The sequence below is a fragment of the Crocodylus porosus genome, unplaced genomic scaffold (assembly GCF_001723895.1).
Source record: "Crocodylus porosus isolate Cpor-Errol unplaced genomic scaffold, CroPor_comp1, whole genome shotgun sequence".
Taxonomy (NCBI): Eukaryota; Metazoa; Chordata; order Crocodylia; family Crocodylidae; genus Crocodylus; species Crocodylus porosus.
Genome location: NW_017728925.1, coordinates 18,313,869 through 18,337,189, shown reverse-complemented (window position 1 = coordinate 18,337,189; position 23,321 = coordinate 18,313,869). Strand labels below are relative to the sequence as shown.

Below are 23,321 nucleotides of genomic sequence, written 5' to 3'. Positions count from 1 at the left end.
CTCCAAGAAGAAAAGGAGTGAAGCAGGGTGGTGGCGGCTGTACTTACTAGCAGTGCGGCTGCATGGTGCCATCAGGAAATACTGGGAATATTCAAGTCATGGAAATGTTGAAATTCCAGCATGAGCAAGTCAGTGTGTCGGCTTTGCTGGGCAAGGGAAAAGCTGAAAGTTCAAACTGCTAAGCATGTGGAGAAGTCTCCAGCAAGCGGTTGCCTAGTCAGTGAATCAGAACCCTGGCAGGCAGCTACAGGATTTTGCAATCTGTACTTCTGCATGGCGTAAGGCTACACCACTGCCATTAACTAGCATGGCTTTGCCTTAAAGAAAGGTGCTCCCAAGTCTGTCAGACTGCCCACTACAAAGCTGCATGGGCTCGAGTGAGACGCATTTCCATAAAGTCCCTCTAAGCTGGAGCCTGTTGGTGTAAATTCAGTCTGGGGATTTTTTCATGTGCATTGATGTGGGGCCAGGTCCACACGCAGATCCTACATGCAGAGTCACCAGATTCACCGTTTCAGGTTTGCTTAGTTTTTAGATGCTGTAGCTTTGAATTTCTAAAGTAAATAAGGTGTCATAAATGGCTTTATGGACTATGAAGGAGATGGTGATCTGAGCATAGGCCACATGCTGAACTACTAGAAATTGCAGGAGCTCTTCTGAAAAGCACAGCACTAGATTTATTTTTAAAGATCGCTTTCTGTCTGGTCTGGTGGTTTCTCTCCATTTAACTATTAAGGTGTTTTCCTGTATCTTCAGCATTCATCTCTAAGTTGATTGCCACAATTGCTTAAGATGGATGTTCTCTTTAGTAAGGCTGACTCGTGAAAGGCAAATTTCAGGTGTAACCAGAGGAAGTTCCCCTGTATTGGACATTCTTTCAAATTGACGTGTTACTTTTCTTCAACAGGTTTGGTAGATACAAGTGCGAAAAAGGGACTACAGCTGTTCTCTCAGAAAATGTCGCTCTCTTGGAAATTGAAGTGGTGGATGAAACCGTGCAAACAATGGACACTTCCTGAGCTGTCGTATATGGTCTTTCTGTAACACTAGACTCTAGTATTAGGCATGCTTTGGTTTATATTAGAAACCTTTCTGCATGACAAGGAAACACAAATCAGTATCAAATAAATGAGTGCTGACCAGTTCACTCACTCCCTGTTTTCCGTGCTGTTAATTTTTGCTGCTTTTTTGTTTCTTACCTGATGAAAAAGTAAGGCTCTCACAGAACTGGAACATCTCCTTTGTACGTTGAATTGTGATGCGCTCTCATGGCCCACAGCACCATGTGTAGCACCACCTACAGCTAGCTGGGCTCTCCCCTTGTTATAATATCAGTGACTGGTCTTGCTCTGAACTTCTGCATTGAGAAGACCTGGGGAAATACTGAGTGTGGCTGATTCCTTCTCTGTTTAAAGTGCCGTTGCTTATCTGTTAGTTTTCAGTTATTTGGCTGAGATGTTTCTTCTAGGCTTGGGTGGTACTTTGCATAGGGCTAACACCAGGGCTTTTTCACTACCTATTACAGGCCTTTGTTTTCCAGGAAGGCATTAAAATGTGTGAAGTCGTAGAGGCTTGGCCTCGTGGAGAGAGGGCGTAACAGGTGCCTCATCGAGCGTGTTGTGACAAGCTGGTCTAAAATTGATCAGGCTGCTTCAGGTGTTGGTCTGCACTGCTCAAAGGTGATAAGAAGGCAAGCTACTCACTGCACCCTGGACAGGCTCTCATTGCCAGAGGGCCTCGGTACGATGTGGGTGGTCCAGACTCCCAGGCCTGGGTAAACTGACTTGTTTTTGGTGTTTGATGTGAAAATGCACAGGGAGCCATTGCGGTGACAGCGGGTGAACGACCGACTGGAGTTTTCATAAGCCAGCCAGCCTCGATACTAAGCCAAGGGCTTGCCCATGCTCTGCCAGGAGGTGCTGAAGGGCTAAACTGAGCTGAAACCAGGCGCCTGACTTCTCCGCTTCCCAAACTGGGAAACTAGCTGCTGCTGGTCTCTGGGAGCTTTGCTGGGCTCTCCTTCCATAGAGGGGCAGATTTATACCACATGGCATTGCCTTAAAAATGCCTCCCCTGTGTCCTGCTCAGCTCACCTAGCTTTGTTAACTAGCCCATTTCAGGGTAAGTTGAGTCTGATGTGTAAAGTATGGGCATCTTCTACCTAAGGTCACCAGTTGGAAACCAGTTTTGTGCATGCAAGAAAATGTTAGTAGCCGGACTTTTTGCAACACTCCCATAACAAGCGGGTTGCTTAGCGCTGGCCTCCTTGTCCCGTGTACAAAGAAAGTCGGTGATTTTGTAAATCATTGTTTTATTTATCTAAAAATGCACAGTTGCAAAAAGTTACCTGTTGAAATACATTTACTTATAAGCACTAATAGATTTTATGTAGCAAGAAAGTGACCAGACTGATGGAGATGCTCAAACACCGTGAGCCCTCCTGACGGTCAGAGAACTCCAATTCTATGTTACACCCAATTCTATGTTACACCCACATAGGCGTTTGCACAACCTTATCTATGAATGTGTAGTTGCCACTACGGTTTAAAGGAAACCTGCAGTGTAAAGGCAGTGATTCCTAGCCTGAAATACAAGAATAAATGAACCAGAACCTGGGTTCTTGGTAGTTTCTCAACAGCTTCGCATGGGAATGTAGGGAGGGTCCTAGCGTCTCTCCTGCGTTCTCATGCTGATTTGCATTTCCCGGCTCTCAAATGAGAGCCCGGGCTGGGCTTCCTGCTAGGAAGCGTCAAGAAAAAACAGCATCTTCCATTAAGTGATACCAGCATCATTCACAGCAATTAATACCCTTTTTGTTAAAGCACTTTCAATCAAATTTCTAAATGTTGATCTGAGGTGTTAAATTGGCACTGCAGTTTTCCTTTAAGTAGTGAAAAAAAATCCATTAAGAGCATGTTGCAGGTATGGTACCCTTTTACCCCAATTTGATTTCCAAAAGACTAATGGTTATGTGGTTTTCTTAAAGAACAAGGGTGCCCCGGCACTTGTGCTGCGTCACCGTGGTGGCAGTAAGGCACGTGCTGCACGGATGGAGCTGGGGAGCAGGACAGGGCCTGTTCCCCTGCTGTCGTCCTTCAAGAATAGTAACTGCAGCACTGATTCCCTGAAAAGGCAGGTGAAACAGAAACACTTGAACGTGAATCCGTATGTTCAGGTTTTAAAGCAGTGAGTACTTTTACTTGACAGTAATCATTGATTCAATGAATGAATTTAGTTGACTGAAAATTTTCATCTATTTAAAAAAAAAAGAAAAATTAGTCTTTTTAAACAAGCTGTGTCCTTCAAATCAGGTTGCATTTTTCAAAGAAATTCACATTTTATAACTTAGCTTTCACAGTTAAATAGGTATGGACTGATCCTCGGTTATAATTTCTGTTGCGCAAAGAATCTGACTTCTTTCAGGCTAAGTCTAATATCCCTGTTTCAGAGAGGTCTAAAGCACTGCTTTGCTTTCAGTTTTACTGAAGTGCCATCGGATTTGGTAATAGTCTCTTCCCCAAAATAAAACTGGCTTAGAGTAACACTGATTCATAATAAGGACTTTGAGTCTAACTAGATCAATGCCAAAGGGGAAACAGCTTAAAAAGATAAATTGCTTATGGAAGCAATGTTTTTCAGGTATGTGCTAAAGCCACCGCATTGGCTATAGCCAAGTTAACAGATAAATGCATCAGCAAAATGTTCACTCTAAATTTTCAATTACAAAAAAAAAAATCTTCAAACAAATGTTCCCTCCTCCCCACTTCCTGTTTGCAAAGGAGGGAATTTAAAAAACACATAACTGGATGCTTTAAAAATATATGAACTAAAAACTGAATTTGCTATTAACCAGGTACAGAAGAGGCAAAGTAGCAGTTATACAAATTACACAAAAATCTACCGCAATTCTTACATTAGTATAACGTGATTTCACTGAAGGAATTGTTTCAATACTTCACATTACAGTTAAGATAGAGGGGGGTGCCCCAAATGCTCAATGAGACACCCTTGTTAATATAATCTATCCTAGATTACACACAACAGTTAAGAAAGGACCCTTAAATGATCTACATCTGTAACATTATTGGCTTAAAAAAAAAACAACAACAAAACACTTGCAATACCTCACAGAATTGTCACTTTAAAGCATGACCACCGTGTAAGAGTCCTTGTTGAATAACCTGCAGAAATAATGGAGCATCTTGCTATGAGTGCTCAACTCTCTCACTTGAGTGTGACTAGGCACCAGTCGGTTTCATCTGAGAAATAAATTTCAAGTAAGACTAAGCTGTGATGGCTTTTCTTAGAGAGTGTTTGCAGATGCTTCAAGTGCTGGAGGTCCAAACATGCATCTGTTTTGCTATTTGGTGCACGTAACCGATGTCAGGCCTCTGACCCGGATCAGGGTATATGCACATGCTGACCAGTTCCCGGAGCTGGAAGGAAGGAAGGAAAGAGAGTTGTAAAAGTGTGATCCTCACACCTCGCCCGTGCCTTTTGGACAAGGGGAAGGGACAGCTGCCTCTGCTCAAGAGCGTGGGGCAGGGCCCACGGCTTCTGTGCTCTCCCCCCCGCCCCAAGAACGATCATGGAGAAATCATGATCTGTGTGCCATCGTTTCCTTCCTGTCTAGCTTGGTCATCAATCAGGCCGCATCACCCTGCTCTTTACAATGTTCCAGTCCCCTATAGCAAACTCCAGTGAGGCTGTTTATGCTACTGGCTTGCGTAGTTCCCAACACAGATGTGCCCCGTGTAGCAGCTGAGCGGTTCGACAGCAACACCATACATTTTCTTAGCCAAAGAGCTAGAAATCTCTTCTAGAAATAGTGTTAAAAAGACTTGAAATCAAGGGCTGGATGAGTCAGAGCAGGGGGTGGCCAGTCGGAGGCAGATGGCTGACTGAGAGGAGTGTACCCGAAGGATGAGCCGCACTGAGTCATGAGTGGGAGGAGGTGACGGCGAGTTCAGCAGAGCGAGCGGAGCTGCGACGGGGTCCTGCGTGAGCAGGAGCTGCCCCGGGTGTCGAGCACACAGAGCCTCACACGGGATCCAGACTCCTGGACGGGGGACAAGGGGCATTTGGGCACAAGGAAAAACCACCACCACTGCAGGTTTCTTGTTAGGCACGTGCCTGCAGCCTTGCCAGAGAAGATGGCTGAAGAGGAAAGCAAAATGTGTAGTGTGAGAAAGTCCCGGTCCCAGCACCCCTGCCTTGAGTCCTAGCAGCAAATCCATGGCAATTAGCCAGCTCAGGATTGAATGGAGTTTGAAAAGCAGGCTAAGATCCTCGGATACAAGGTGGCAGAGCGGTAGCTGCGTGAGACGCGGCAGTGACAATGATGCACTTGTATACAGGACCGTAGCAGAGGAAAGGATGGGTCACTGATTATAAGTAAAAAATTAAACGCAGAAGGACGGGAGTCTTCCCACCTCCCAACCCCCTTTATTGTGCACATGAAAGATTGTAGCTTTTAATTATACAGACACTGAAAGCTGCTCGTACCCCCGAGGCATGGGGAGAAAGAGCCTTGAGCCTCTGATCTTTCTCACATCCTCCCAGTAGCCACAGTGCCAATTATTTTAATGGTAATTAAAAGCGTGACCGTGCTGCTATCAAGCACACAGCTTTAGCTGCATTGCTGGGTTTACCCAAGTGAGCTTCTCACTTCTGCATGGAGTGAAGTCCTGTGTTTCAAAGAGAGAAGTGGAAGTTGTCTCGGCCAGAAGGCGATTTCCACAGGATGAACGTGAGGCCAGGGCTGCAGCCCGAGCAGAGATCGTGCGCCCGCTCACGTGGCACCAGGGAAAAGCCCACCACAAGAGCGCAGTCAGCCAGTTTTGTTCCCACTAGGTGCTGCTTGAGCCTTATCACAGGGATAACGGAGGCACTCCTTGCAGCAACATCTTGAAACCCTTCCCCAGGTCATCTGAACACTGGGTTGCAAAAAGGCAGTGGTGAACTCCACAGATCCTTTGACCTGCTGCTTTCTGGGGGTAAATGAACTGCCTGGGCTATTCATTAGGTTTACGACCACTGACAGCTAACCAAAGACTTGAGGGGCACCCCGATCTTGAATAAGCAACCTGATGGGATTGTACTGATCTCAGGCGTTGCAGTAACAGCAAAGGCCTCGGCCTCGTCTGGGCACCTAGCGCAGCATCATGTGGGAACACAAGCTGCTGGCTGGGTACTGCTTAAATCCAGACTGATGGAAAGGCAAATTTCCCCAACAACCATCACAGCATTAACGCAGAGTACGGGCATTCCTTTCACCCCTGCACAGGTCGCAGATCCAGTCTTACAACGCACTGCAAGTCAGGGGCTGAAATGATCCCGTTCTTTCCAGCAGAGAAAGCTAGCACCGAGCACAGGGCCAGCGGGCACTCCCTTTCTACCGGGGCAAGAGAAACTGCCCATCACTGGCAAGGAGATGAGCCCCCTGCACTGCTTTCGCTCCCACCCCTGGCCTCGGCTCCAGCAGCACTGCCACTTGGGTGTCCGGCAGGAACACGGTAGTGCTAAAATGAACACGGGTCCCACTGTGCCAGGCCCAGTATGAGCACAAGGAGGCTCTCAGTCTGCAGTGGAGCCGGCTGACACGGTGAAATAAGCCCACATCCTTCCTCAGCCTGCGCAGAGCGCTCTGAATAGTGCATGAACACCATATGGAGTCTAGTTCTCTGGGACCTGGTGCTTCTGAGCTTTAAACTATCCTTCTCACCCCGGATTGGATCGCTATGCTACACACACTCTTTAGCACTGCCAGAGGGAAGCAAACAGACAGTAATTGTAAAGACAGGAAACACATCTGTCAACTTACACTAATTCCTGCTGCCAGCAGGCATATCCTGAAGTGCATGCTACAGCGGCATGGCAAATGCAAACATAAGACCCCTGCCTCCTCACACAGGCTGTCTGGAAGAACACACTTCCTCGAACAGTTTGCAAATCGTTTTTAAGTTGGTTTCTGAGCAAAGAAGTAAAGCTGCTTGGACACCAGTAGCTCCTCTGCCTCGTCGCAAATTTGGCGCCCGTTACAGCCAAGACCCGGCCGTTGGTGCGCGCAGCACTGCCAGCATCCCGGCTACTGTTGTCTGAAAGTGATAGCTGGCTTTCTTGCCCAGACAGGACAACTGAGAAAGGAGCCTGTCATCTGTCACACGCTTGCCCAGTGCCCACTTGGAGGGCAGGGAGGCAGTGAACGCTGAGACAGATGCTCTCCAGAAGACTGGGAGGGTCGTGCGGTGCGTTTCACCTGCCGAGGCGGCAGAACGGCCCAACCCCACCTGTATAAGCTGCAAGGAGCTGGCCTTCAGAGACCAGCTACAGCCAGGCTGCTGAAGTCAGTGACAAGTGTCGGGGGGAGGATTCCTGCGGTCCCTCGGGCCGAGTCTGTGCTGCAGAAATGGACTGCAGGGTCACCCGGTGGTTCGAACGCGCTTGCGGGACTGGCACTACCAGATGCCAAAACGCTCCCACTGGACAGGCAGCAGGTTCTGGATCAGACCAGGGTCCCGCCGGGAAAGTTCCCTCTTCCCTGGGATTGCTCCGTTTTAGTGTCAAGGCAGAGGGCAGCCACCACCTGCTCCAACAGTCCTGCCCCTTCACAGCCCCCAGAAGCTGCAGCTGACAGTGTGGGAGGTGTGCTGCTTGCACGAATACTGGTCTTATCCCAGCAATGCAGGGCTGGGCACCTCGCTGCGGACTCTTCCTGCTGCAGCACGCCAAAGGGCAAGGCCGGTTCTGGAACAGGAAACCCTCGGCAGTCTCCCATCAGCGACCTCACACGCTTCCCCTGTTGCTATCAGCACCTCTCCACCGTGTGCAGGTTTATGGGTCTGCCCCCTCTCAGGAGACCTACGCACATCCAACCCAGGGGAGCAAGGGCCCTGCAGCCAGACTGGCTTTTTCCGGGAACCCTCACCATTTCACAGAGGCTGCTGTGTGTCACGGAGCCAGCACCCAGCTGCTCGGTTTTGTCTAGGACTATTTCACAACATCTTGTGCAGACCTGGCATGGTACCTTTCCCTGGAAGCCAAGCGCCTGCAGTTTGGAGGATGTGCAAGTTCACTGGTTGCCAATTAAAGTGCTCCCAACCCGGTTTAATTTGTTTTGTTGTGTCTGCTTTTTGCAGCAAGACTGGCACATGGAGGGAGACCAGGGAAGGTGAGGACTACAGTGCTTTTAGTCATTTGGTGTAGAGACGCCTCATTGTTTGAAGCTGCAAAGCTGATTTCCAACACCGTTTGTTTTGCAAGTCTCCCAGTTCCTTCCTTTCCTTCCTGTCGCATCTAAGTAGGAAAAGTCCTCGTTTCCCCCACCCCTCGCTTTTTTATGCACTTTAAAAGCTGGCAGAGGCACATCGGCTGTGCTTTCGCTTTACCAATGTGTCTGCAGTTTGCTTCCCCCGCATTTCCACTACACGCTGTAGCTGCCATTAGACAACTCAACGGCCAAGATGTTCTGAGCAGTGTTGCAGACCGTCTGCTCGCCTTCACTGCTCTGTGCTCATTGACAAAACCCGGCACACTGCCCTCGCCACTTCCTTGCTGGAAGAGGTGGTACAGAAAGAGCTGGCTGTCCCAGAGCAGTGCATCCCGTCTTGAGAGACAGGCTCCCCTGCAAAGCAGATCCAAGCAGACGGTGTTCTGCGAGCTTCGAGTCGGGCTGAGCTTCGGCCACTCCCGTGAACGGCCCGGGACACGGAGAGCGCGGGGCTGCAGCTGGGTTTCAGCCTACCGCAGAGCCGGGGGAGCAGGCACGCACAGCTGCGGCGTGCGACAGCCAGGCCGGCGACTGCTTCCATCGCTCACTTTCATGGGCCATAAAATTAACCAGACTTTAAAAAGCCCCCATATGGCTCCTGCACGGATGCTTATTGTACTCGGCTAATCACTTCCCTGCCTTCCTTTAGTATCATTTTCCCCTGCTGTCCATTTAAACAACCGAGGACTTTACAGACAAAAATTTAAACACTCTTTTATGGGATGTTATTGCAGGGGGGGGCAGGTTTCCCCCACGTGTCACTGCTGTGCTCTGCTGGTGCACGTGAGCTTCGGTGTCAGAAAGCTCCTGGCCATCCCAGGCCTCCATGGGTTCATCTGGGGCCAGGACCTGTGGCGAGAGGCACCTCAGGCAGACACAGGCAGTGCAGAAAACCTGCGTCCTGCTCAGGTGTCAGGCAAGGGCCTCGCTGCAGCTGCAGCCCAGGCAGCCTCCCCCTCCTGCCCCAGCGCCCACACATTTCCCCACGCACATTCCCAGCGGCACGGACATCCCTCCCGCCTTACCTTTTCAGAATAATGTTCAGCTGGGAGAGGAGGGTAGTCACATTGCTCTATCTTTTGGCAGAGAGAAAACAGATTCATTTTATCCCCGTAGAAAGGGCTCTGCAGAGCTGCCATCTGTGGAAGAAAAGTGGGAGAGAGTTTGAAACGGTGAAGGATGTACTAGCTCCCCTCACTGCGGATCTGCAATCGCGAGCCTTGCTCCTTGGTGGCACGGGAGCAACTGATACGACTGCTCTGACGGCGTGCGCAGGCCGTGGCGCTGCCTTGGAGAACGCCTGGGTTCATACGCTGCCACACACCTATTACCAGGCCTGTCGCGGGCCGGCGGCCGTGGCCCCAGCCCTGCGTGTGGCAGACGTAAGCAAACGGGCAGCCCCGGCAGCACACAGCATCTCGTGTTGCAGAGCGCCCCGTCCAAATGAAAGGAATGAGGTTCAGCACATGCACGGCGCAGGCAGACCCCTGCTGTCCCCTATTCAGCAGCGTGGCACTGTAGGCACATGCACACTGGGCTCCAAGAGCAAAATCAGCTTCCTGGCCTCCCCCAAGGGGTAACTGATAATTCATCCAGGCAAAGAAAGCCCCCCTGCCTGGCAGAGCGGAGATCTGCAGACCAGATACCTCCCACCACTTTTTTCACATGATCAATGAACACTCATTACACTTCCCTTGCCCTCATTATACAGGAGAGGTTTCTACATGTTCCCATCACTGTAATTATTTTCCCCCAAAACGTCTCAGATGTGGGACTCTATGGATGCGCAGAGGCAGCGCTTTTTGATGTACACAGAATAAATAATAAATATAGGTTTATGTTAAACCAAGAAATTAGGATCTCTGTGCACTGAGAATCTCTTGCAAACCCACTGCCTGTGAGTGGGATGTGGTAAGCTCCCATAAAAATGATAATGTGTTAAAAAGTAAAGACCCTCCTGCCTTTGATGCGGGTTATGGTTTCAATCTACTTCGGTTACGATCGTGTTCAGAACAGACAGCTCGTTTGCTCTCTGTGCCTGGTAAATTTTTAGTGGTTGTAAAGAGTAAAATTGACACTTTCTGGACAACAAGCCGCTTCCTAAAATTCAAAGCGTCTTATAAATATGAATGACTCGCTCTTTTAATAGAGCGAAGCCATGTGTTGTTTCAGGGAGAAGATCCCGGACAGCTTCTGGAGCCAGGCTACTGACTCTGACTTTTCCTAATCGGTTTATTTTTCATGCTGGTTGCTTAGCCTGAATTCAAACCCGTGGGTTTTTCCGAGGATCCCTGGAAGATTGCAGCAGCTTGGAAAACGCAGGGGCAGGCCACGTGCACGGGGCATTCGGGGAGGCTTTTACAAAACTATATGAAACAATGAGGTCTCCAAAAGGAAATGGCATTTTTGCATGAGGAAGTCCGCTGGCACCACAGGTCCTGAACGGGGGATCTCCGAGCGAACACCACAGCGACCAGCCTCAGAAAACAGCCATGGAGGGACGTGCGTTTCTGCACTCACAAAGCAAAGCATGAATAAATAATGTCCTTAAAAGTGAGCGTTTTGGAATGAAGTCCTTCATCTCCCTCTTCCACAAATCGCGATTCACATACCACCCCCAACCCCAGAGCGCGTTCTGGCAACGCCGGGCACGGGCCCGGGGCTGCAGGTTATAACCGTCTCCAGGAAAAACAGCAAACGGAGCTTGCCATTTACATACTAAGGAACCCGCAGCACTAATAAGGACCATCTTCAAAGGGAAAGCCAGGAGCTACGGAGCGGCTCAGTAAGCAAGAGGCATGTCACCTCAGCATGCGGCCTGCACAGTGCCCCATCTGCTTATTAATCCATAATGTTATTCAAGTGCTTCTTGTCACTCTCGCTAACTGTCACACGCAGCACCGCACAATGGAGTAATACCTCCTCCTAATGAAGCGCTATTGGATAATTGTTGATATTATCTACTCTGTTTAGAAGATCTTTTAAAACCATTTTGCCGCGAGCTGCATCAGATCGGCAAGCTTTTCAGAGTCAGGCCGGCTGAAGTTGATGCTTCTTACTGTGGTTTTAATAAGGGGCTATTTGATAATTGTTAGTCCTTTGCTCATTATCATGCGCTGTGAAAGCTACCCGAAGAATACCGTCATGTTGCCGATGCACACGGCAAGCTCCCAGCAGTATTTTTTTTTAAGTCAACACAAGCCCCTCTGCTTTGTTAGTCTATAGTTCAGAGCCGTATATTTGGCAGAGGAGCAGCTGGAGGAGAGGTGTGCCGTTTCTGAGAACGCTGGACCTGGGTTTGCTCTGCACAGATAAATGCAAGCAGATCTCAGCCCTACACACACTTGATCACGCTCACAACAAAACTGGCAGCCTCTCCCTGCTGCTCCCCCAAGTTTTAGTAGAGCAAGGCTCTGCAGTAGAGCTTCATTTCAGTGATGCTGCCCCCATACATTAGGGAAGCACAATAAAGCATTAAAACCCAGTGGGTTCTCATTCAACTGAAAGGACTCGGTAAATTCTGCTGGGCTTTTCCTTTATTTTATTTTGCTTGTCCCTTGCTGATCTGCAGCAGAAAGTCGTGCATATTAGCTTCCTGGTCAGTTCAGCAAAGGAGTTCCTCCATCTTTGTGGTGAGACGTTGCTGGAAGTGAAATGTGTTAGCAGCGACTGTGCATTTGCAATACATCACGAGCCGTTCTAGACCCAGCCAGGCACGCGCGCAGAGGCTCTATTAGCTGGGCCACCTCCCGAGGTACCTGCGAGTTGAGCTTTTTTCAGGAAGTCCTTCCTGGCATCCTTTGTCTGGTGGCAAGTGTTTCAAAATGGCAACTCAGAGGGGTGTTCTCGGGGATTCACAACTCCAGCGACATCCAGTTACAGCGGGGGCCCACTTCCATGGGACACCTTAGAAAATGCTAGCTTCCTCTGTTTTGTGCATGCTCCTTGCGTGCACTTCGTGGAACGTGCCGTTTGGATGGTTTGCGCTACTGAATTTCAGCACCACGACAAAAACTAACGTGATCTAACCCTGCAGCTAGCAGGGAGAGAGCAGCTAGTGATCATACAGCAACTGCAGCCAAGTCAGAGAGCAAATCTACCTCTAAAACATGCAGTGTGCACACAAAGAGCGCGAGCTTGGGATCCTCTTGCGATGTGGATGTTGTTAAAACTACATGCAGCACATTGCCAATTTGTGCAATGATGATGAAGGCAAATAATAATTTCTGTACTGAGCAGAGCTGAAATTACATAACCATAGCACAGCCCTCTAAAAGGGCTACTGATTATGACAAAAAAGTCTGGGAGGGAGGAGGGGCATAAAGACTTTTAGTGCACTCAGCCTAATCTTCTGCCTCCAAAATATGAACTAATTCTTCCTACTTAGTCTAAACAGTTAATACTACATATAGCCCTTCCATTACACGCACACACACATGCACAAAAAGCTAGGATCTTGTGCATGAAACCTCTCTTTTGACGGTAGGAATTTGGCATCTCTCATGATGGGGCCCTACCTCTTAGATCTGGAAAGAGCTGCAAACTGGTATTGTTAATCTAAACCACAAATAAGGAGCACAAACCCCAGGGCTGTTTGAGAGGCAGCAGTAATGTGTGCGTTACAAAAGGTACAAAAGCAGACTCAGGAAAATGTTAACCAAAGGCCAAAAAAAAAAAGGGTCTCCTAGACTTCCACAAGAAGTCAGATTTTCCCATCGATCTGAAAAGTGTCTCCATGCCAATTCGAATCCTGTTCAGAGGTAGTTTCATATAGAAAGCAAATAAATAAATTAATGGGGGGGGAGGGGAAACCTGTGTGACATTTCTTCTTTTTCGGGCTGACAAATACAGCAAGTTAACAGTGAAAAAAGGTTTGCAGGGATGCTTTATAAATTCTGATTAAGACAGCCAAGAACGTGCGTCGGAGGACTGTGACTGCAGGCATTCCCAACATATTACTGCCAGGCTGTGACGCGACGCCGGGGCTTGCTTCTGACACCGGGATTAGAACAATTACAACACAGCGGCCAAGTCTCTGCTGAAAACAGAGCACCGTGGGACCGGTCGGTGCAAGTATATACAGAACTCCATATGCAGAGAAATGCTGTTTGTGTTGTCAGACCGGCTAGAGCCATCACTTGTAGCTATCTATGCTCTGCAGAGTAAGAGCTTCTTTTTATCCTCTTTACGTGATCCTGACGACAGATTTCCAAAAAATGAAGGCTTTTGCCATTATTTTGGCAAGATTTAGCGAAAACGAATGTGTGACTTAACGTCAGAAGGCGGCACCATTTGACATCACGCTAAATCTCCCAAGTGCCCTTCCCATGCACGTCTCCGAAAGCAATTTGTACGTTACAACTCCCCAGGTTTTCTGCACAATGGCCCCTGCAGAGAACGATCGGGAGCGACTCTGACCCAGGCAAACACAGTTGTTCCCTCTCTTGCCCCCTTTTCTGCTTAACCATAAATACTGTTATATATTATACGAGTTGATACGAATCAAAACACAGCTTCCGCAAAGCAGTGCATGGGTTTCATTTTTCTCTTTTCCAAATCGTCTACTGAAAGTTTAAAGCGTCCAGTAGCTGTTTATTTCCTGAAACCAGAGCTGGTAACTGGCCAGTATTTCTTGGAACGTACAAAATATCACAGCCCTTGTCCGCACCGGAAAGCCTTCCTTACACAGACTGCGAGTGCCCACGTGGTTTCCCTGCCAGCCCTGTACCCGGACCAGGGTGCTGCTGCTCTTCAGTGCACAAACCAGCCGGCACGATGGGCTGTGGGAAGCGCTGGACTTCTGTGCCAAAAGGGACAATGCCGCCTGCAACAACACGGTGCCCCAGCAAAATGCTAGACACTTCTCTGCAGAAACCCCAAGCTCTTCTCTCCGCTGAGCTTATCCTTAGCAATACGCTCCCAGCAGCCTGCTGGAGAACTCACCCCGCACACTGCCGCCCCCACCCTGGGTAACTGGGACCACTGCTCTTGGCAACAGCGAAGCTAACAGGTACGGGGGGGGGCAAAAAGCTCCCCCAACAAACCTTTAAACTGACAATTACCCTTAAGGTCAAACCTGCACAATCCCAGCTACACTGAACACAAAGTCTTAAGAGCCCGCGCCCCTTTCCCAACGATCCTGTAAAGAGGAGTCTCCGAGATGCGTCTGAAGTGGCAGAAGGACCACACACCCCTTTTGGATTCGGCCACACTTTACAGCTCCATTGTGCACATTGCTAGTAGCTTTAGGTCCTGAAGTACCGTACGTCTGAAGCACTGGGCGGTTTTAATTGGTTTGTTGCTGCTGTGGTCCTTACAGGACTTTGTGCAGAGTCCTTATTCCTCCATTAAAAACCATCAGGGTTTTAAGGCTTGGCCTGGGGACGCTGCAGTCACCTTGAACGCATCTGCACAACTGCTTACGATACAATACTCAACAAGCGCCCATCTCGGTCCTAGCTGCCGTTTCACTCCTTGTCCGGCCGAGGGCTGTTAAATGCAGATGTTAGCACAGCCTTGGTTATCAGGCTAATAGCTCTCTCCCCTTCACGGCCATGCTGCGCGATCGCTCATGGCATTCTTTAAAATGTCTTAAACAGTGCTGACACGTGCCCCTGCTTCGTGATCAGAACAGTACCGCAATGGTGCGGTTCTCCCAGCTGCAGGATGGGCCAGCTCAGACACAAGCCTCGTGCCTTTTAATGAGCATCTGTTGGGAAGCCTTTTCTTCTCCCCCCAGCTCATGAGGTTTTGAGCTACCTTTCTGGCACAGGGGTCTCAGTCCTGGGAGAAATCAAGGCCCTTGTACCTCGGGGACAGGCCTGCCCCCTGCAAACTCCACCAGACAGAACTCAGGTCCACGGTGGCTCTGCCCATACCTGCCTCTTGGGGAAGTGCCCACCTGACCCAACACCCTCCAAGGCCCCTTTGCCACAATGGCTTCTGCATGAGAGGGAATTTCACCCTCTGTATAATCTTCCTGGTTCTAAAAATTAAGTGTCCTGACCCCAGTGATTTTCCCACCCCGTGATTTGGCCAATATGCAGCTATTCACTGCTCTCCTCGCCCTCACTAACAGCCAGGGTGACCATACTTCTCAGCAGATCAGGTAGCTGTTTGCACTGAGACCACCGAGCCCAGTTTCTGGGCCTGCAATCATCCACCTGGTGTTCACGCTGCACTCAGCACAGCTCTTTTTCCATGACCTAACCCCTGTGGTAAGTCACAGGCCTGGGGCAGGAGGTAGGTGGACACCGGCACGTTCCTGGGTACAGATGCACACGTAGTGGGGTGGACGTGGGTGCGTGCGGGCACCAAAGCATCAGGTGCCCAGGTATTGATGCATGCATAGATTTTTGTCGTGAACATTTTTAGGAACAAACACCAAATCCATAACTGCACGGAGGCCAGCTGCAAGGAGTTCTCACGTGCGAGGGCTGTTAGACTCAAGCAGTGCTACACTGCTCTCAAAGGCTGCTTAATCCCTCTAGCAGGATTTTATTGATTTATTTCATTGACTTCTCAGCACCAATATTTCTCTCTCTAGATGCACACCACACGGCACTTTCACACTCCGCCAACAAATAAATCAGCACCTATTGAACTGTATGACTCAGGCTTGGTAATACACTAACGACAGTACATTGCCTTGTTGAACAAGCATTTAGTTACACAAGAGGAGTGAGCTTCCCAGCAGCACACAACTAGTAATGAGCATGTTTAACTCTTGTTGGGAAGGGCAGAAAAATGATCTGTAAGCAAACCCCGTTGTAAAGGGCTCCTGCCATCACCTAGTTCAAGCAGAAGCCCATCGGTGGCTGTGTTAGTGCTTGTCAAGTCATAACACAAACTGCAGTTGTGCATTTTCTCTTTTCACGCGATTGTGAAAAGTTGCAACAATAAACCCTTTTGTTATGCCAAGCCTTAATTTAAATTGGGAACATGCAGCTCTCACACTCGGGCCTAAAAAGCCAAAGTTTTCAAGTGGTTCTGGATAATACTTTACAATTTAGTATCCTGGTGCCTTTTGTTAAATACTGTTTTAAAGGGAAAAGCATGACAACATGTTTCTTAAATAATGGCCACACACCTTCACTTGGACTCAAAACAATTTGATACATTCTGATGGCAATCGTAATGTTTTTAAGCAAACGCAAGGTTTTACACGAGTCTCATGCTATTAAAATTATTTTTCTGAACATGGTAAGAGTCTACAGGTGCTTTATTACTTCACAAATTGCAGCATTCAAATTTTGAGAGAATCGTTTTCTTCTTAAACCTAACCTACCCAATATCAAGTACATAGTCCAGCGTTAAATATGTAAGTTATCGCCGTTTACACCGTGTTCTTCTACCTTGAAAAAACCCTTATATCATTACATGACTTTGTAGGGCTCAGCACAGTTGAAAAAAATAACTAAACAGGCTAAGAAATAAATACATTCATATCTTTAAAAAATAATACAAAAATCCCTGTCTTGCTTTTCACTGAGAGCTCTGGGAGGTCAAAAAGTGTCAACTCTTCACAGCTTTGTTTTACACTAAATACTATTCAAATGACATTTTCTGCATTTCAAACAAGCCTCCCGTTTAAGAAGTGAGCTCTGAATGCCATGCCAGGAGCTGCCCAGCTTACAGGAGGGAAGAACGAAACAAGTTGGTGGGCTGCCGCCTTCCCGCAACGCTTGCTGGGATGCACTGAACTAGCTTTGTATCAGCGCTCTGGGGTACAATGAAAATAGGCTTTGTCTCTCTCCTTCATTTAAAGCACCCCAAAAAACAGGTATGATAGTTAATATTCCTCATAGGATGATGAGGAATCGGATGCAAGCAAATTTGAGTTAAGCCATTTTCTCCAAATGGATCCCTGTTCCATTGTGGCATGGCTTTGTTCATGAAAAACTAACAGAAATGAAGTTAGAAATGCTTACCTCATACAGTAAACAGCCCAAAGACCAGATATCCGATTTAAAGTTATAGCCATTTTCATGTATTCTTTCTGGGGACATATAGTATGGCGTTCCCACTGCAACAAAGCAAGCAAGAGAGAGGAGTTATCTCCCTGAGAGAGACAGAAATCTGTGCTGAGTACAGGAACATCTCTGTGAAGAGCCCCGGCTCTTGCCAAGCTGGCAAAAGCACAGCTCAGAAGTGATTTGTACAGTAATTTGGGAACATGCCACGGCTTCAGCGGACTCCGAATGAAATATTCTTATTTAGAGCTGAAATATAACAAAGGTAAAAGGAATAAGTCAGACAAGGGACATTCAGGCATCACCAAGATAATTTTATGTATTTTTGAACTTGGAGGGCCATCATCTTCCTTTCCACCCTTCTGAGCGCCCTCGGAACAGATCACTTGAACACGACGAGCGGAAATGATCGCTCTCTTGTTCATTCAACAGCACGCGAAGCTGCAAGTCAGATGTCATGTACGTTCACTACTGCAGCCCGAGCCTTGTGACAGCACATCAGCCGAACGTGCACTTGACATGCGCCGAGCTAGCTGCGTGACAGATCGGCTCCAACTATGATGGGATGCCCCTTTCCGAGCATCTCGGAAGACCATTTGCTGTGGTGGGGAAATGGTAGTAATGAACTCAACCTCGGAGAGGCACGCAGAGGCTTCCCGGAAGAGCCGGGCAATCAGTGAAATTCTAGGACTTCAAACTTCTCCAACTCTTAGTCAGATGAAGAGCTCGGGGCTGTTCTACGTTACTTTAAAAGCTTGCACTGTCTAAAAAGGAAGTTGCTAGGACATTTCTAAGCAGGAGCTGGAGAATATTATCAAACACCTTTTCCCCCCTTGTCCCAAAGAGAAGTCTTCTTCTTTCACAGCGCTTTCATTTGGGGGATTTATGTTACCAGGCATCCCTGTATTTTTAACTGACCCAACCCTCAGATGCCTCACATATTTAAAAAACCCAAGGCTTAGATACTTTCTTTTTTTTCTCTCTATTTGCCCAGTAGTCTGTTAATAGCTACTTTTCTGATCTCGGCATCCCAATCGCACCTTCACTAACAAAGGCCTTTCCAAAGAAAGGGCAAATGTTAAATCCAAAACTTTTATTCAAAACTGCGGCTATAGATATGTTAGACTCTTTAGCATGTGTCTGATGATAGTGGGCCTTTCATCGGGCGCTAGAGAATTACCTGGACCACTGGGAGCCAACCTTTTTGGCAGATACGCAGCTAATTTGTAGCATATCAGCCCTGAGTGCCACACTGATCCCCTTTCCCTGCCTGACCTGCTGCTCTGTTTTCTGCTCCCTGCCCCATGCTCCCTACGGGATCTGCTGCTTTACTTTCTGCTCTCCACCCTATTTGACACTCTGCTGCTGCCTGTCCCCTCCCCAGTCCACTGCATGCCATGGACAGAGGCAGCCTGTGCCGCTTGTGACACCCCTGCCCAGTTTGGCAGCCCCAGACCTAGACCACAGAGGATTAAAACAGAGATAAATTCTGTACACGAGTTCATGCGTTATCGTATGGCTGTAGCCCCAAGGAGCCCTAAAGCAAGCCACTGGGGACACAATGAACAGGAAGGAGGAAGAAAAAAAGGTGCTGTTTACAATCGCAGTGTAAGACGGGGAAAAAAGATGGATAAAAACAGAGTGGGGAGAGCAAACAAGCTGTGATGATGTATTAGCCAGGGTGACTGGTCAGGTCAGCAGTTCTGAAATGCCAGCTGCCTAACAAAAAATGAGGAATTAGATAGGTGGAGGTGTGATAAAAATATTCCCACGCGGGCTGCCTTCCTTCCCAACCTGGAGGCATAACTGAAACAAGCCAGGACACACGAGTAGTTATCCAGCCACAGGTTTGTGCTTCATCTACAACCACTTACAGGCTTCTCAGGTTTTTTAGTTAGTTGGAATTGGCCAAGCTTGTCACCCCTGGCTCGCATCTTACTACTTCCACAGCTCACCTGAGATGACCTCTGTCTAATCAAGCTTTCATGTCGACTTGTGTTTTGTAGTGGCAAAAACCTTCCCTCAAGTGAGTCAAGCCAAGGGAATGCCACTGCTTGCAAGTAGGGCATGTTAGCACAGAAGCCTCCCGTAATCCATTTCATCCACATTCACAAACCTTGCCAACTCCCACGTGAACCGAGAGGTCCCTTGCTGGTCTCTCTGTTGGTGAAAAGGATCCCATCCTTATCCTCCCATCTGTGCTAAGGGTTCTGGGGTAAATGCCAGCTCTGGCTTTCATGCACCCTCCCCATCACAGAAGCATGGATGGAGCGAGCATCTGCCTCCACAAACATTCCCAGCCGGTCCCAGGACTCAGCGCTTGTCCCTTTGCCATGCCCAGTCTGCCTATCAGCCCTGCAGTCCAGGACAACTCACACAAGACAAGTGCATTAAGATACAAAAACCACTGTGATAGCAAGAGCTGTCAGATGTGTGCAACTTCTGTAAAATGAAATAAAAGTCGCAGTGCAAGCACAATGTGTATGCAGGCGGCTGCAGGGCTGGATTCTTCCCGGAGCTGGCGACATGCACGCCGAGGAGGACTGTGGTACCCACTGACTTGTGCATTCGATCCATTCTGCCCCATCGCAATACCTCAGCCCACGTTTACAGCTCATCTGTTCTAACTTGAGATGCGCTTCCTTGTGTCAGGAACTTAATTTACACAAATTCAGCACAGGCACGGACTGTGGATGAGGGAAAGAGACTTTCAGAGCTTGCTGTGTTTATGTGCCTGTCTGCAAGTCTCTCCCTCTCTCTCCTCCCCTTATTACTAGTGTCTTATCAACCCCATTCACAATACCCAGTCAGGGAGTAGCCCAACAGAGACACTGCTCCAGCTCTCGTCTGGATTTAGCTTCCTGTAAACGGCCTCTGCACATGCAGTAGACTCCAGTTCTCCCCCCGGTCAGCACCCCTTGTACCAAGCCACAGACTCAGCGGAGGACAAGAGGATACCATGAGTGTGAACGGGGCAAGACTAGACCTCCTATGGCTCTCCTCTCCCACTGGCCTGCAAAATGCTCACCGTGGGACAGCAGGGCCCTTTAGATCATTTATCTAGAGATGTCTTGAACCAGTTTTTGCAAGTCTCCACTGAACACCAAAGTTGCAGACACTTCCCCACCTCTCCCTTCTCAAATCCACCAGAAAGTCCCAGTCCTGCTGCCAGTCCCTGGCTGACTGGGCTTACAGTGGGGTCCGGGAAAACGGAGCTGGCAGGAATACACATGGGCAGCGCTTAGGCCCTTGTTCCCATAAGACTTGGGTGTCGCTGCTCGGGCACCAGTGGCAGCCTGCAGCCGTAAGCGTTCTTGAGATTGGTTGTTCCAGGTCACTGCGTGACAAGCTCACGACAAATAACAATGCGTGGGTTTGAAAGTTGAGGCCTTACTTCCCGTGTTAGTGCGGGTCTGCTTTGTAAGGGTTTCTTCAATTTAGAATTGTCGTTTCAAATAATGCCTGAAAATGACCTTCGATCAAAGCAGAATGACAGGGTTTGTGATACGGATGAGTGCGTCATATTCCTTATTTGATTTTTGTGCATTAGGCTGTTCCATTATATTAAATGGGTTTGTGGAGCAGCCCACGCCTGAGCCGATTCTATCAAGTCTACCTTGCACATTTACCTATCATTACTGCAGTGTTGTCGGCAAATGTATGAACAAGCAGGTCTCTGCGTTTCAAAAAGGATACATTAATTTTTAAATAAGTGTCATGATAAAAGACTGACAAGCCCAATTCGCTTTGCGGCCTGTCCAACATTATGTGGGAATCTCCTGTAATGAGCATCTTCTAGAAAACTGCACAAGACTTCCAATTTAATCAGCCACAGCTCACCAATGCATTACATTAGTCAATTTGACAAGAACAGTCTAATCGGAGACTATTAATCAGAAACTTTCTTTGGCATTTGCCCTGCAAAATACAAAATATTGTTCAGATTCAATATTAATCACCAGCTGGTAGAGTATTGCTGCCAAAGTTATAAAGGTCACAGAATGGTACAGAGGACTGTGACAAAGGAAGTATCTTCCCGTGCTACTTCTGAAAGTCTCCACGCTCCTTTTCAGCAGTGTACAGCTGGAGAGAGCAGAGCAGACCAGTACTTGTTCCTACCCCCTGGCCACTACATTTGCTCTACACCAGATCATACCTGGATTAGTCCCAGTGTCTGAGCAAAAGGGGAGACTCAAAGGGGAGGATCATCTTCTTTCCCCATTGAGAGCATAACCAGACAGTCAGGCTAGGGTGAAGATTCACAATTTGATTCCTCTTAATATGGTCCGAGTCAAAAAGGGAGCCTCTGGACAAGAGTCATGTGGAGTGGCAATGCTTCAGGTCTATACCTAAATGTGCTGCTGAAATGTCATGGGGCAAGTATGTTGTTTCTGTGCCCCAGTTTCCCTGGCATTAAAATGGGATGGCAACGTGCATGCCTCCTCATAAAGCACTGTGAAGCAGAACTAGGAATTTGTTCTATCAATACATTAATTAAAACAATAGTTGCTTTTTGTTTTTTAATATAGATTTTTTATGTTTTAACTTCTCCTACACTGGCTTCTATCCAAGTTCCTTCCCGAGCAAATACAGTCTATTCAGGGATCAGAGTTCACCGAGACTCGCAACTGCCTTCCCGCAAATGGAGCCAAGGACAAATCTAATTCACACTTTCAGGGCTTGTGCTCTCTCTATGCAGTCCTTTCTCGCTCACTGAGTTTAAAACTAAGGTAGTGGAAGCTCTCCTGTAGCCGTGTTCTCGCACAAAGCCCTCCTGTTGCCTTCAGGCAGATCATCATTAGACTGAAGTTAGTGCAGAGGGTTTCAAAATATTACAGAAGGCTTATGTGGTTTTTAGAAATGCCGTAAAATAAAGTATCTGCTTGAAATTGGTCAATCAAACCCCAGCCTCACAATTGTCTGTGATATAAAATAAAAGACAATTTGATGGGGAAAGCTCCTCTTGTCTCCCGTTCGACAGCACCTTCCAGCTAATCTTTAATACTGAGCTGAACAGAGTTTCTGAATCTATCACTTTTCTCTCTCACAGCAGGGAACAGAGTTCTGAATATGAAAGAACCTAACGAATTCTGACCTTTATTGTATCTTTGCAGAGTATTCCCAGTTTCAAACCGAGAAATATCAGAGCACAACATGGGCCTCAAAGGGGTAATGCTGATTAAAGCATTCCTTCATCCCAGAGATGTTCCTCTCCTGTCAAAACAAACTTTGCAGTGTTTTGAAATACCTGTGGTTTTTGAAACATGTTCATTACATAGGAGAACGGCAAAGAACTCAGCTCAGGAAGCTCCAAGTTGTCGTCCGTGTCTAGCTGATTTTCAGAAACCAGTAATTAAAATACTCAGGACTATTATTTTTATATTAATAAGCAGGACATGTTACTGTAAGCAGCAGAGCTGGTGCATCCACTGTGCAGAAATAAGGCAGAGGAAGGATAAAATTCGGAAAGGAAATGGGCTCCTGCAACTCACAGCTTAGTCATCTCTCAAGAGCAGCTGGCAGGTTGTCATTCAGGAGGGTTTACAGCATTATTAAAAGGTGTTAAATACTTAAGTCTTTGGAAAGAGATGCACCTTTACTTAAGAGAATCTCATTCTTCCTGTTGGAGGTACTTCAGACACACACACACACATGCACACAAATGTATTTATACCTTAAGAAAATACAGTAATTTCCTCCTATTTGCAAGCATCCAGGATAAGTCTGGAGAACGATAATGAAACATGCAATAATGGAGATGGGATGTGAATTGGCTTCTGTTACAAGAAAAAAAATCCCCCCAAAAGTTTAAGACAGTCAAGGCAAAAGGAAATGGGGTCTCACACCAGGCTGCGCTCGTTTTAGTCTCTTACTAGTTGCAGAACTGCTGTAGGATTGCCAGCGCACCTGAGACAAAACAAGCGTGCTGGCTTGCTAGCAGGGGTTATGCAGGCTCTTAAATGCAAGATAAAGGTGAACATAGGTCAAAGCATTAAAATTTACTCTAGAGTCTTTCAAGTCTGAGCCTGAAGTACCCAGACTAATGGCTTGTGGCAGAAGGGTTTGGCTGGTTTCTACTT

The 23,321-nt window shown here is 47.7% G+C and overlaps 2 protein-coding genes across 5 annotated transcripts in view; one reads left to right on the top strand and one right to left on the bottom strand.

Moving 5' to 3' along the window:
* The window catches only part of PSMB7 (proteasome subunit beta 7), a 35,878-nt gene extending 34,718 nt beyond the window's left edge, over positions 1–1,160 (top strand). The window contains exon 8 of the mRNA XM_019541023.1: positions 908–1,160. Coding sequence (XP_019396568.1) covers positions 908–1,019 — 112 coding nt within the window. The 3' untranslated portion in view covers positions 1,020–1,160. The remainder of the gene's footprint in view (positions 1–907) is intronic.
* Positions 1,161–2,506: 1,346 nt separating this feature from the next.
* Positions 2,507–23,321, bottom strand: part of NEK6 (NIMA related kinase 6) — a 73,042-nt gene continuing 52,227 nt past the window's right edge. For all 4 annotated transcript variants that reach the window (XM_019541016.1, XM_019541017.1, XM_019541018.1 and 1 more), the window contains 3 exons: positions 17,200–17,294; positions 9,295–9,408; positions 2,507–4,436 (listed from right to left, as the gene is read on the bottom strand). In XM_019541016.1, coding sequence (XP_019396561.1) covers positions 4,326–4,436; positions 9,295–9,408; positions 17,200–17,294 — 320 coding nt within the window. In that variant the 3' untranslated portion in view covers positions 2,507–4,325. The remainder of the gene's footprint in view (positions 4,437–9,294; positions 9,409–17,199; positions 17,295–23,321) is intronic.